General features: G+C 43.9%; 1 protein-coding gene across 1 annotated transcript; it reads right to left on the reverse strand.

Moving 5' to 3' along the window:
- Window positions 1-13,014: 13,014 nt before the first annotated feature.
- Window positions 13,015-14,268, reverse strand: LOC136445674 (ice nucleation protein-like). Its single transcript, XM_066443807.1, has one exon. The coding sequence runs from the start codon at window positions 14,266-14,268 to the stop codon at window positions 13,015-13,017; it is 1,254 nt and encodes a 417-aa protein (XP_066299904.1).
- Window positions 14,269-14,487: the final 219 nt, after the last annotated feature.

The raw sequence follows: 14,487 nt of genomic DNA on the forward strand, positions 1-14,487 counted from the left end.
AACCCTCCAGGGAATAAGCTGGCATTTAATCGCTATCCGTTTGTTGGGGTAGCCCACCACACTATACTGCAGTGGAGCCCGAGGGTTCCGTCTCACTTCTTTAGTTTTTGCGCACATGCCACAAGTGACGTGGACAACTACGTTCTTTGTCAATCCCGGCCAATAGAAACTCCTGTCCAGTTTGTCCTTTGTTTTGTCTTTACCGGATGGTCGTCATGAACACAGCTAACGAGTTTGGCAAGCTACCACAGCTGCTTTCACCTGGTAGTTAAGGTGTTCGCCAGCTCGCTTTATGTTACTGTTCCTATCCTGCGATGCCAAAGGGGACTATGCCTACATCCTTGAAGCACCGTACTGTGTTGTATCCCAACGCCTGACCCTCACGGCCAGCAAGGGTGAGGCTTCCAACAAGATGTTGCGGGTGGTACCTTCTGGTTAATCGTCGGCCGTTGCCGTTGTTCATTGGTTTTGATCTACACCCACGGGCTATGTGCTCCTCTTGGCCGCAGTTGTGGCACCTTGCAAGTTCACCACAGTCTCGGGCTAAATGACCCCCCCCCCATCCCCCAAGCATCACCCCCCGCAATTGTAACATTGATCATCTCGTCTGTCAGTCTGTCCTTTAGAGTGTTATCCCTAACTTGGGCCGCAGCGGCGGCGGCGTCCTGCGCTAAAGGCCCGACGGCCGGGGCCGGAGCCGGAGCCCTTTCTTTTGCTTAAGACCATAGCTGCTGCAGGGCCAAACCAAAGTCCGTAGTACTTTCCCCCTTCTCTGTTCTCTGGCATAAAACTGCCTCAGATAGCCACTGTGACTAGTTTTATCGTCATAGCTACTCAGCAAGGCCTCGACAAGTCTCTCGACATCGTGTCGATCAGGCGGAGGGATCTGCTGCCTTTCTCTCTTCGCGATCCACCCAAGCTGCCGCGTGACGATGTCACTACGTACCCTCGTGTCGCCCTGAACATTACACAGCCGAAACACAGATCTCATTTCTTCACTGAATTTCCTCACAGTGAGATCGTTCGAGGAGCAGGGAGGGCCGTTGAACTTTGCTACATTATCGAACGAGATTTCTAATTGATCCTGTTACACGTGATTTATCTTATATATTTTTAACTTAACTTACCCGCGCCCTTTTCCCTTTTGAGCTTCTCGATTTCCTAAAACAACAAAACAAGATAAATGCCATGACCGAAACACAACCACCTGTGTTAGTATAACCGGTAAACACAACCACCTGTGTTAGTATAACCGGTAAATGCACGGAGTTTGCCACTGAATAATGCATATATTGAAAGGAAAGGGAAATTCTGACATTGCTCAAGTAAGCCTACGTGCGCGGGGAAATGTCCATCAGTCTCGATTGCTAATACGTCCTAGTAGAACTGCTGATATCCGATCATTCAAACATAACATTGAATATGCATAACGTGAGATATCAAAACTATTTTATTTACTACTGGCACTCACCACCTCCAGTTTGATGTTTCGGGCACTTTCTGCCAATAGCTCAGCTTGGGCTCCGCAGCTGTCATCCTCTTTTTTCTTTCCCTGTGAAAAGACACACGTCAAACTTCACCCATAGAACATGAAATGAGAATATTTCTTCTGTCCTTGATTTACAATGAAAAAGATCTAGTCGTGATGATTATATCAACTAATGTGACCTAGACTTCATTGCCCATGTTTTAAGACCAGAAAGTTACTAAAGAATAGAGCACAAATCTATCATCATCAGTTGAAAACTTCCATTGTCATAAACAGGTGGCCATGCAGAGATCCTCCGTCAGGCAGAGTATATCCTCAATCAGGCTGAATGATTCAAACTTTGATAAATGATTTTTTTTTCTAATTCAAGTTCATTGGAAATGCAAATGTAAAGTCAAGCTAAAAGAGGAAATGCTCAATATTCTTGTTTTGAAGCTAAAGAGGCCAGGCGTGTGTGGTTGCCCCCGAGCACTTCGTAGGTGTACGTATTGACCATGTCGGGCTGAAAGGCTTCTGGTGTGATTCCTGGAAGATGCGCAGCCATTATGGTAAAGGTCATGCCAGCCGTCGCCTTGAACCTGGCCGTAAGGTCCTGCACGTGGTCAGGATCAGGCTGACGGCAAAGTCGACTCCAGTGCGGGGATGATGCTATCGGCCTGTCCTGCTCTTGTGTCTGTGTAACCAGACTATGCACCAGCCAAGTTTTGTTTTATTTCGACTTACCAAAGTACTGTGTCTAATCTTTTAAAGAAACAAAGGGGCATAAAATGTAATGACGTCACCCATATGACGCTAAAGTTCAAATTTAGTAACCTTTTGTTCCTGTCAAAATTCAGTACAACAACAGTTCTGTCAGTCTTCTTTATTGGAAAATCAATAGAATTGCACAACACTAAATTAGCCAATCCAGTAACCTTAAGGCAGCCTCTTACACGCTCTTTTGTCCCTTCATCTGTCAGTGCAGTTTCTAGGTAGTTACCCCAAGATGCTGGAGACAAGTCTTCTCGTCCCTCTAACGAGTCGTTTTGCCTTGAGATCTGACTGACCACTGCTTCTTCAGCTTTTGGTCCTTGTCGATTGCAACTTAACAGTCATCTTTCGACAATGGTAATGGCATAGAGGCAATGTTCTGTAGGCACGACTTAACGTTGTCAATCATGCCACCAGCAGAAACCTTCCCCATCATATTGACCACAAGCTTACTATTTTCAGGGTGCTCTTGCTCATTGAAGCAACAAGAAATCCACTGGAGGCAGGTGCGTGCACGGGCTCGTCAGTACAGTTTTCAGGGTGGTCTTGTTCACTTAAGTCCACAGGAACAATAAGAAATTCATTAAAAACAGGTGCATGCACGGGCTCGTCGGGGCAGTTTTTAGGTTTACGTTTTGTTTTCCTGAGTCTCCTGACCTTTTCACTTCCTTCGTAACTTCTCGCTGGGAATTTTCTTCCGGCGCCGAGCTGTTCGTTCTGCTCGTCCGGCGCCTGCCCCACATCTGCCCCACAGCCTCTTTTCTGAAGATGTGGTGTGAGTGTGTACGGTTGGTTTGAGGTTGCCCACTACTACTGCCTACATCTGCTTTCTTGTTATGCCCGAGGTTGAGAGTGGGCGCCCAATCGACATTAAAACGATCCCAATCTTTGCCAGGAACTCACCGCAAGATGTGAATATAAGTCCCTGGCGTTCCGACGAGTACTTTCAACTCGCCCGAGCAGTAAGAGAAGCGAAGAAAGTGAACGGTACGTCCGGCCTAAATTCTTGTTTATGAGGCTTAGGCTACACCAAGTAATTTTTATGGATGACGTCCTTTGGAGACCCTAAATCTAATGCGAGAGCGCGAAAAAAAAACAAGAAGGGCCGAAAAAACAAGATGCCTAGATTTGAAATATGATAGTCCACGACACATGTTAGGACACCAATTGAATGAGAGAACACAGTGTAACAACTAATTTTTTTCTATTCATCATGAAAACAGCAATAATTTGAATAAATCAGTTGAAGTTGAACAGCACTTTTTTGTCCTGTCCTGTTTTATGTTAATCTTATGATTTGAGGCACTGTCGTAACTCTTTGGTCATAGTTACAGGAAGCGGAATTTCTTGTTTTTTTTTCTGGGAACAGACCAAAATCAATGCGCGCGCGGACGTCATCCATAAAAATTACTTGGTGCAGCCTTAAGGATAGGCATGCCCTGAGACTTCGTACCGGAGATGAGTTGGCTTTCACGACGAAGGAGTGTAGGTTCTCTTACCTACCTCTGTGCCTGCATGGAAGCGAGCATTCTCCCAGCACGTCTAGCCATGTGTTGCCATAACCTTGTCTTGGTCGGCTTGAGTGCCGTCTTTCTGCCTCTCAGTCTTCTCCAATCCTTCTCGGGTAGAACGTTGACATGCGCTCCGGTGTCTAACTTGCACCTGAGGCTTTTCTTTGTCTCGGTGATGTAGAGGTCGACAAAAGGAAGATGCTTTCTTAAGACTTCATCATGTCTCTGCCATAGAGGAGAATACTTGATCACAGAGTCAAGGAATCGGCATCGTATCTGAATATTTTTTTTCTCTTTTTAGGCTCGGTTCGCCTACTGTCACACCTTTTAGTTTCGTTTGCACCATTGGCTGGTCTTTTATTTTCCTTTTCAACTGTGGTGGCAGTTGATCCTGTTTGATTGATGCAGAAACAAAGTTTGTAATTTCTGGTAATGCCTCCTTTACAGCTTCGTCACAAACTGTCTTCACCGTCTGACCAAGCACTTCCTTGAATTTTTCGATTTCGTTCTTGACGACCAGAGGAACTCGGCTTCCCATCTCTGTGAGTTCTCCTCGGAATGTTGCTGTCATTTTTTCTTCAAGCTTTGACAGTAACTCATTATGTGGCTGCAGAACCAAAGGCACCATTTCTATCATGATTCTTGACTCTGCCTGTTGTATTACCCTGTACATTTCTTCTCTTGTCAGTGGTTCCGCTTCATCTTCACTCAGATTGCCTTCCATCTATAACAGAACCATTCATTCATTCATTCATTGGATTTGTGTCTTGTCAACTGGATAATAATCGTACGATCGTTAATCGTTTATTTAAAATCAACTATTGCAATTCAAAATGTTATAACGTCCGAACTTACATTGATCATGCACCACTGGATAGACAGCTGTACTCAAGTCGCCAGGCACCGTGTAGCCCTGAAATATTTGGCAATTTGAAGAGAAATTTCACAATTATTTTAAATCGTGTGAAGCAAAAAGAAAACTACATCTATCAACATGGTGTTATCATTGTGTACAGCAGACTGTTATATGGTAATATGGTCTGAACGTCATAAACTTACCTCTCTCTTTATGCACTACCTGCGACTGGACAGGTAGCTGTTCTCAACTTTCGAGCAGGTGGGCGCACTTTGAAGAAGTACTGAAATGATACTGACAAGTTTTTATTTCTTATAACTTTTTTTGAAAAGTTAACTTATTGGTTCTTTTCCTTCTGATTAAAATGAGATCTTGTTCGTGTGATAATTCAGCTGGGAAGTCGGTTGAGGGCTGACGTCATTGTTAAGTTGCGCAGTGGAGTGCAAAAAAAATGCGAACACAAGTTTAGTCACTACACTAACCCTTTGAAAACCCTTCTTCCATTTGGGAGACTTTTGGGCTATGTGTGTTTGTGGTGCGGATGACAGTAGTGCGGAGCAGTAGTCGAGGTGAGACAAAACAAGGGCCTGTGTAACTGTTTTGTGTGAAATAGTGCTTATATCTTCTAATTGCAGCAAGGATGCCTGCCATTCTCAACTTTGTTTTGTCTGCTTGTAAGGACCATGAAAGCTTTTGGTCAATAGTGAAGCCTAGCAGATCAGCTTGTTCTACGTGGCTAATGTTTGTCCCTTGAATGCTTAGTTGTAATGGGGGACAGTGATTTGGTTTCTGTGTTGTGCCCATCAATATTGATTTTGTTTTGCCAATGTTGAGTATGAGTTGATTAGAATTTACCCATTGGGCCACACCAATATAATTTCTTGGTTAACGGATTTTTATTTTCAAACAAACAAAAATTTAAAAAAAAAACACATGAAAACACAATGCTGGCCCATGCAGCCTTCTGTTTTCATGAATTTTTTTTTTCTAAAATTTTTTTTTTTGGAAAATAAAAATCCGTTAACCAAGAAATTAAATTGGTGTGGCCTTGCCTAATCCGTTCTAAGTCAGACTGTAGCTGGAGGTGGAGCTTCCCCACTCGAAGGATAACCCAGTCTAACTCCTCGACTTCTGCTACCAGAACGTCTGGGTGTTCTGTGGCAACATGTGTGTGAAATGCCTTTGCTGAATCGACAGACATTTTGCAAGCAGTATAGTAGAGTGTGTCTCTTACAATGTTCCTTGTTATGCCCATTGGCAACCCGTCCATGGCTATCACGAGACACTTTCTGCTGTTCGGAGCGTTGCCATTGTATCTGTAAATGACATGGCGTCGGACTCGTCGCATGGATGCAGCTGAATTTGGGTTGACAAAAACCGGATCGGACATTGTGATGGGAGGTGGACTGTCCCCGTGAAATGATGGGATGTCAGCGTGTTCATTAGTGATGACTGTCGTGTCTTTCTTCACTGTAGATGTTTGGCCATTGTCTAAACTGAACACAATGTCTGTTTCCTTGGGTCTGTAGGTATATGTTCTTTTTGGAAACAGTAACATTGTGCCAAGGGTATCCTTTGCAGTGGCTGCTTCTTCAGCTCCTCAAAGAGGAAGCTTGTACTATAAAAAAACAAAGTGTAACGTTAAAATTCTAATACTGATACTGAATGGTTTTCCAGAAGTCAAGTAAGCCCCTTGTGGAAGGAGATTTACTATTTTAACTTAGCTATAGAACTAGAAGCATATATGGTAGTAGAAGAATAAACAAAAGCGTGATATTAGGATGACTCAGCAAAGTAATGTCGAAGAATATCTCTCGTTAACAGATATTTATTCATAAGAACCATAACATCAAAATCAAATGGTAAAACTTCCCTAAACAACTGTTGCAAACAGTCCTCACTTATCTCCAAATCACCGCGCCTGCACAAAATTAACAGTTGTTCCTCATCAGAACGGTGTTCTACTAAAGTATTAACGTCAAAGGGTTGTCCGTTGTAATGTTCCCTCACTGATGTGTAATCTTTGTTCCTGTTAGTCTGGAAATCATATAATATTAATTGATTAGGAGTCATTTGTTCGGTTGTTCTTATGTGACGAGTATTAAAACGAGATCTAAAAGTGTCTAATACTGAATTTATGATGGAGATGAAGATAACATGGAGCGCAAAAATATCCATAGGGTGAACTTGGGTTTAATATACCCTCTGTGTCAAAGCTTTCAAAAAGATGCTGGAACCGTCTGGAGGCCTTGTTTCGCATGATACCCAAAAACGTTCAACACGTGCATTGATTTGCCTTTTATGTGAGCCTTGTGTACCCTGCCCCTAACCATGAAACGACCTACTTAATTATTTTCTCCACCCGTATCTGTACTGATTCAACTTGGTAACCCATATTGAACCCATATTGTAAAGCTCCCTTTAGAAACATCCTCATGGTTTGAGCAGCCGTGTTGTGTCCTGATGCTCCTGGATAATCACACGTCCTGTACCTGTAACGGATGGAAATGATTTGAATGTGCTTTGTGTTGAATTATGGTAGAGCTGTGATTTTCTTGCAAACCCACACGAGACAAAAACATGACAAAGTAGAAAGCCCAACAAAACGCCTAAAACACGTCAAAACCAGCCCTCTGCTCGGAGAAGACAAGATAATAGTTGTTCTTTGAATGGCCCCTCGAGCCCTATACCTAGGTCAACTCCCAACAGGAGCATTCTCTTGCTGACGTACGTAGGTTGGCCTATTCTATGGCACGCCAAATAGGGTCAAAAAGAAAGGAGGAAATATCTTGCGCGCGAGGAAAAAAATGGCCTGGTGAGAGGAAATATTCCCCGAGAGAGGAAAGAAAAATCTTCACTTTCACCACACTTTCATTTGCATTCTACATGACTTTGTATGTACAAATGTACAACTTTGTCATCGTTTGAACTTTTAACCACAACGTTATATTGCAAAGTAATTTACAACTGTTAAAGATACATATGTTGCTATTTCGTTTCAGTCGACTTTCTGTTCCATAGGTTTATTTTTATGATATATTTCATGTACTCACCAATTAAGCAAGCTTACCGTGATTAACTGGAACAACTCCTCACTTGCCGCAGCCAGATTATCTCACCTCATTTTGCTGACTTCGATCTCCTGGGCAGTTTTCTTGGCCTAAGGTTGGTAAATGATAACAAAATCGAGGATGGTCTCTACATAATGTACAACCCTCTTCAGGCTACAAACACGAACTTTGCTCAATATGTATGACATATCTAACCCACTTTTATCTTTAGAGAGTTATTTCTTATAGACAAACTGAAAAACAACAACTACAGCTTGGATGCTACATTGATCACATCTACAAAGTCATCAGGTTTTGTATTCGATCTCAAGCAATTATCACAGTTTTTTTCACATTTGTCACCTGATTCTGGTAAACTTTGTCCAAAATGTTCTTGCAAAAATGTCCACCGACATTCCTTAGTGTGGAAGTATGCTAATACTTCTAGTTGTGATTGCATCATTTATTGTTAAGTTTTTACATTTTCCTCTTTATACCTATCGCTTGATTGCTTTAGGTCCTCATCATTATAAAACAATACACACTGCAAAAAATTTATTTTGTCGTCCAGCTCTACCAGCACCCTGCAAATATATTTCTAAAGAATCACCAATTTAACATCAGGAATATCTATGCCTACACAAAGTGCTTTGGTTGCTGCAATTAACTTCACATTTGGAATTGGAGACATTATGGTAGTTGTTCTCGGTCTTTTTCTGTCAGCGTTGTACGGTTGATAGTCACCCATTCATCATCAGGCCTAGGGGGGAGGTGTGGGACTGTGTTTTCTTCGGTGTCATGATTTTCAATAGTTAAGTCTATAACTGTTGACATAGGAAGACTGTCTTGTTCATCATCATTATCTTCATTGAGATTTCTCACCTGGAAATTCGCCCTCATCATCTCAGCTTGGAAGCCGGCCCTATTAGCAAAGAGGTGCTTCTTATTCGGAGCCGTGTATCTAGGTAGGTTGGCCTTCTCTGCTGTCCTTTTTGTGTCATCGGGCATTTGCGAACTCACTGCTTCCATTTTCTTGGGAGTAGTCATGATCACAGGAAGGAGTGTGTCCCCTCACATCCTCCAAGATATCCTCAAGTTGGTTTTTGAGGAATTCTATATATTCAACGTCATGCAGTAGGTACACAAGATTGTTGATTTCATGGATGACACCTGCACACTGTCTGATAAGTGTGGTCTTCTTTGACTTTTTCCTCTCTGGCAGGCTGATAGTTCGTGTTTGTACTTCATCCACAGGTGTGAAGTCAATATGACTTGCAACATCATCGTCATCGTTGTTATCCTGGCTGTCTTCTGCTGGTGTGTATGTCAGGTACCTTTTGTCCAAGGTGAAGATGGGATTGTCCCTGTACAGTGATGAGAGCCTCTCCCAGCCCCACCCAGGAACATTGTGGAAGATGGCACAAAAATTTTAACAAGGCAGCTTGAATTTGCCCCAGTTTTGCAGGTGCATGAGGGCATCCTGTTGTCTTGTCCGGAGTCAATATAATAGATCTCTCTGACTTGTAACACGGAAAAGGCCGTCACCTGTGGCAATGATGTTGTCTATGTTGTAAACGTGGGCTTCGTCGTACCGTGCCTGGATATGGAGCACCATGTCCCTTGGCCTGTTTTTCAAGAACGGCTGTAGCTTGTCGCTGTAGAGCCTGTACCCTTCTGAATACTTCACATTCAGCTCGATGTACCTTAAAGAAAAAGAAGTAACAATGGATATATTGCGTACGATATTGGACAATTCACTTGGGTCTAGGAACAAAAAATCTGATTTTGGTTACTTGACTGAACCTTGCAATGGAACATAAACACTGTTTTTCTACAAGTATAATTCCAATAAATGGGAATAAACATGGGTAAATTTTTGCATAACATATTGCTTTAGTGTCAAATATGCAGGATACTATCATAGAAGACAAGTACAGTTCATTTCAGCTTACTAAATGTGGTGCGTTTCAGGAAGGAAACTTGTGACAACTCTTGTTAGCATTTCGCTGATGGGGCTGTTCTTGAATCCTTCTAGATGTCCATACTTCAGACTTTCGTTTTGTCGCTCAATCCCGTTGTTGGTATATATGGCAACTTTCAGGTCTTCTGCCGTGAAGAAATGTACCCATCTTTACAAAAAAAGGAGCAGAAACATTGAACACCTGTTTCAATACTTCTTACCATCGTCTAGAAGGTGGAGGTTATGTTTTGTACAGCGTTCGTGTGTGTGTCCGTCCGTCTGTCTGTTAACAGAATAACTGGAAAATGCCTGGATGGATTGTCTTCATATGTATATATACTTGGTATGTTGGTAGGTCTTCTTGATATTTCAAAATGATCAGCTTCAGTTTTTTAATTTGTGTTTTGATATAAATGCTATGTCATGAAAAAGTACACCACACTTGTATGGAACCATCGAAAATATGATTTTTCAATTTGCTGCATCACTAGCTTTATGACATTCATCATGATGTTACTGGAAATAAAATTAAGCAAGCAGTACACGCCCATTGACGCGTTGCACCCTCATGACTTCCAGGTTGTTTTGCCTGCTAATCCGGGGGTAGTCATAGTCCCTGTCAAGAAACAGAAAGTACATTAATAGATTCTCTAAGACCTCTGCCTCAGAAGTCAATCTTCCAAGAAGACATACCTTCTACGGTCTTGCGCATTTTCTCGAACTGTTCCCTTACAATCCGACATAGTCTCCTCAGTCACGTCGTCGCCATGTTTTCCTTCCAAACCTCCGGCCGAGTCGTCCTTCTTTCTTGCCGTCGCTCGCCTTCCCCGGTTACTCATTTGGACACTTTCGTAGAGGATCACACCCATGGGAACTTTATAAAGTACAAAGTATCGGCACAAAGTCTGAAGGCTACATATAACAAAAACTGCTCATTTTACGGGAGCTAGTGTAGCTGCTATGATGTCACTCTTCGCCTGTGAGAGTGTCAGCTTGTTTCTTGCTTGCTCCATGGCTGTCAGCTCTTTCATGCGGGCGTGCATGGGGTGCCTTTTTGAACTCCGCGAAACTCAGCGTCATCTCTGTTTAGGAAGTTGAAATCATGTTTCCCGAGGTCTTCCCTTAAGTGGCGCTGAGATGTGGAGATGTAGAGCGTCTGCGATAGATACGGCTCTCTACGTATTTGAAAAATGAAAGGTTCATCTCAGCATGGCTTACATGCGACATATCAGTGGGTACAAAAACGTATATTTCTGTCAACATCCCAAGTGCGATCTCTATAGTTTGTAGATGTTTATTTATGTTGATTACCCAAGCATCCCAGACTGATTTGGCATACATGGTGCTTTTTTAGGTCCTCATCGGCACACTGTTCTTCTTCTTGTCCTCTTTTGTAATCCTCCTCCTGGCATGGCTCCTTTGGCTTGTCCGGGGATGGGTTAGGACTAGACGGTATGTTGAGATTGTGTGTCCGAATCTCATGGTCATTTCTGATCTTCATGTACTTAAATGTTCTACGACAGTCTGGGTGGCGACATGGCAGGGGCTGTGGGGGGAAAAATGAACTTTTCAGACCTCTGGTGACATCAGAAACAATTTCCCCATCCTTAAGCATAACATACTTGTCAACGATCTGGCCGACTTGCTCGACCAGCCAGGCCCGACTTGTCTCATTGTCTGCTTGGCGGATGTTGTCTGGAAACCAGTTCTTCTTTGGCAGATCTGGAGATACAAATATACAACAGAGACCAGTTTTGAAATCACAGCAGGCAACACAATTAACAAACAAGTACTGACCACATCATTTAATGCACATTATCATATACAGGTAGATGTCTTCGACCAATCAGAAGGCTCCATTTGCGGGCCTGCATTCTTCATACAGACCCGAAAAGCAGGTCATTAATCTTCGTATGGACCTGCGGGTCTATAAACTTTTTATGGACCCGGTGTTCGAACGTTACCATTATATGACAGGGGGTTTTGTTTTTATATTTCATGTTAAGACAAATACTACACAAATCAAGTACAACACAAAGTACTACTAACTACCATATGGACAATGGCTATATGATAATAACGTTAATGACCCGTTTTCCTTCGGTCTATCCGGAAAAGCGGGCTGTAAACTTCGTATGGACCTGCGGGTCTGTAAACTTCGTACGGACCCGCTTTTACGTTCGAATGATCGGCAGTAGCGCAACCGCAACACTCGAAATGCATTCTAAACATTCTATAGAACCCCGTGTCATGCGGAACACCCGTAGCGAACGTTTTGGCGGCCCAGGTATGACACAAAATCAAATACTGCACACAGTAACGTTACTACTACATGTAACTACTAGCATGACATGGACAATGGCTATATGATAATAACGTTAATGACCCGCTTTCCCTATTTAACCCTATAATATTATCATAATGTAACTAATATTCACCAATTTATGCTATTCAAATTATGGTTCAAAACTATACCTTTCATGGTTTCACGGTGGTCAAATTCATGCTCAGAAACTCCCATGTCCAGCCGAATTCGAACGCTGTTCCACGCTGTGAATTATAGGAAACAGTTGACAGTACAGTGTGTAAAAGCGGTGCTCTTGCCTTTAGCTCCGCCTCCATGTCATCATATTTGAAGTTAAGCAGATCCGATGGTGATGTTTACCGCAGGATACTGGGACTGGGGGATACTGGGACTATCGTCTCCCGTCATCACGGCCACTACACGTTTCGCCTGACCCTCCAAGTTTCTGTAAAACATACCGGCCTTCTGGGTGTCTGGCGTGCTGTAGAGGGTGAATGCGCTCTCCATCTCTTCCATCCACTCCTCCACAGCTTGCCCTGACGACACCCCCGAGAACTTGGGCCATTTTCGCTCGAACAGAACATACACTACACTAGTAGAGGCCTGTGCGCCCTCTTCTTCTTCTACGTCCGACATTCTTCTACGTTTGAGACTTTACTATATATCGACCACCTGCCTTCACCTGTTGCTTTAGTCTGTCACGGATCTCGAGTGACAGTGTGGGGTGGGCCATGATGAGAGCAGCACTTGTTCGCATTCGTGTGTGCGAACCCTGCTTTTGTAGCTGACACTGACATGAAGAAAGGAATTAGACATCAGTTTAATGTTATAGTCCCAATTTAGGATCAGCAACCAAGCAGCAACAGATCATTTTTACTTTTAGAAATGGCATGATGACATGATGAATATAACTACAATTCTTATCAAGTCACATATGAAATTCGTTGCAGTATTGATGTTCTAAATCAATGTCTAGCATACATCATAGTGCGCCAGATGGGTCCAACCCTGCCACGTCAGTTGAGTCCTTAACCGTTGCGCCAGATGTGTCCAACTCTGCCAGGTCAGTTGAGTCCTCTACCGTTGCACCAGATTAGTCCAACCCTGCTACGTCAGTTGAGTCCTCAACCGTTGCGCCAGATGTGTCCAACCCTGCCACGTCAGTTGAGTCCTTAACCGTTGCACCAGATTTGTCCAACCCTGCCATGTCAGTTGAGTCCTCAACCGTTGCGCCAGATGTGTCCAACCCTGCCACGTCAGTTGAGTCCTCAACCGTTGCACCAGATGTGTCCAACCCTGCCACGTCAGTTGAGTCCTCAACCGTTGCGCCAGATATGTCCAACCCTGCCACGTCAGTTGAGTCCTTAACCGTTGCGCCAGATGTGTCCAACCCTGCCATGTCAATTGAGTCCTCAACCATTGCGCCAGATGTGTCCAACCCTGCCACGTCAGTTGAGTCCTCAACCGTTGCACCAGATGTGTCTAACCCTGCCACGTCAGTTGAGTCCTCAACCGTTGCGCCAGATGTGTCCAACCCTGCCACGTCAGTTGAGTCCTTAACCGTTGCGCCAGATGTGTCCAACCCTGCCACGTCAGTTGAGTCCTTAACCGTTGCGCCAGATGTGTCCAACCCTGCCACGTCAGTTGAGTCCTCTACCGTTGCACCAGATGAGTCCAACCCTGCTACGTCAGTTGAGTCCTCAACCGTTGCGCCAGATGTGTCCAACCCTGCCACGTCAGTTGAGTCCTTAACCCTTGCGCCAGATGTGTCCAACCCTGCCATGTCAGTTGAGTCCTCAACCGTTGCGCCAGATGTGTCCAACCCTGCCACGTCAGTTGAGTCCTCTACCGTTGCACCAGATGTGTCCAACCGTGCCACGTCAGTTGAGTCCTCAACCGTTGCGCCAGATGTGTCCAACCCTGCCACGTCAGTTGAGTCCTCAACCGTTGCGCCAGATGTGTCCAACCCTGCCACGTCAGTTGAGTCCTTAACCGTTGCGCCAGATGTGTCCAACCCTGCCATGGCAGTTGAGTCCTCAACCGTTGCGCCAGATGTGTCCAACCCTGCCACGTCAGCTGAGTCCTTAACCGTTGCGCCAGATGTGTCCAACCCTGCCACGTCAGTTGAGTCCTTAATCGTTACGCCAGATGTGTCCAACCCTGCTACGTCGATTGAGTCCTCAACCGTTGCGCCAGATGTGTCAAACCCTGCTACGTCGATTGAGTCCTCAACCGTTGCGCCAGATGTGTCCAACCCTGCCACGTCAGTTGAGTCCTCTACCGTTGCACCAGATGAGTCCAACCCTGCCACGTCAGATTTAGGTTCTTGACCTAACAGATCCTTCATGTCTCCAAGCTGAGTATTCTTAAACATTGAGAACTTGTTCCTTACTTTAAGATTGGGTTCTTGACCTAAGAAATCCTTTCTGTCTCCAAGCTGAGTAATCTTACACATTAAGAACTTGTTCCTTTCTTTAAGATTTGGGTTTTTGACTTAAGAAATCCTTTCTGTCTCCAAGCTGAGTAATCTTAAACATTAAGAACTTGTTCCTTACTTTAAGATTGG

Source organism: Branchiostoma lanceolatum, chromosome 12 (assembly GCF_035083965.1).
Source record: "Branchiostoma lanceolatum isolate klBraLanc5 chromosome 12, klBraLanc5.hap2, whole genome shotgun sequence".
In the NCBI taxonomy this organism is placed as follows: Eukaryota; Metazoa; Chordata; class Leptocardii; order Amphioxiformes; family Branchiostomatidae; genus Branchiostoma; species Branchiostoma lanceolatum.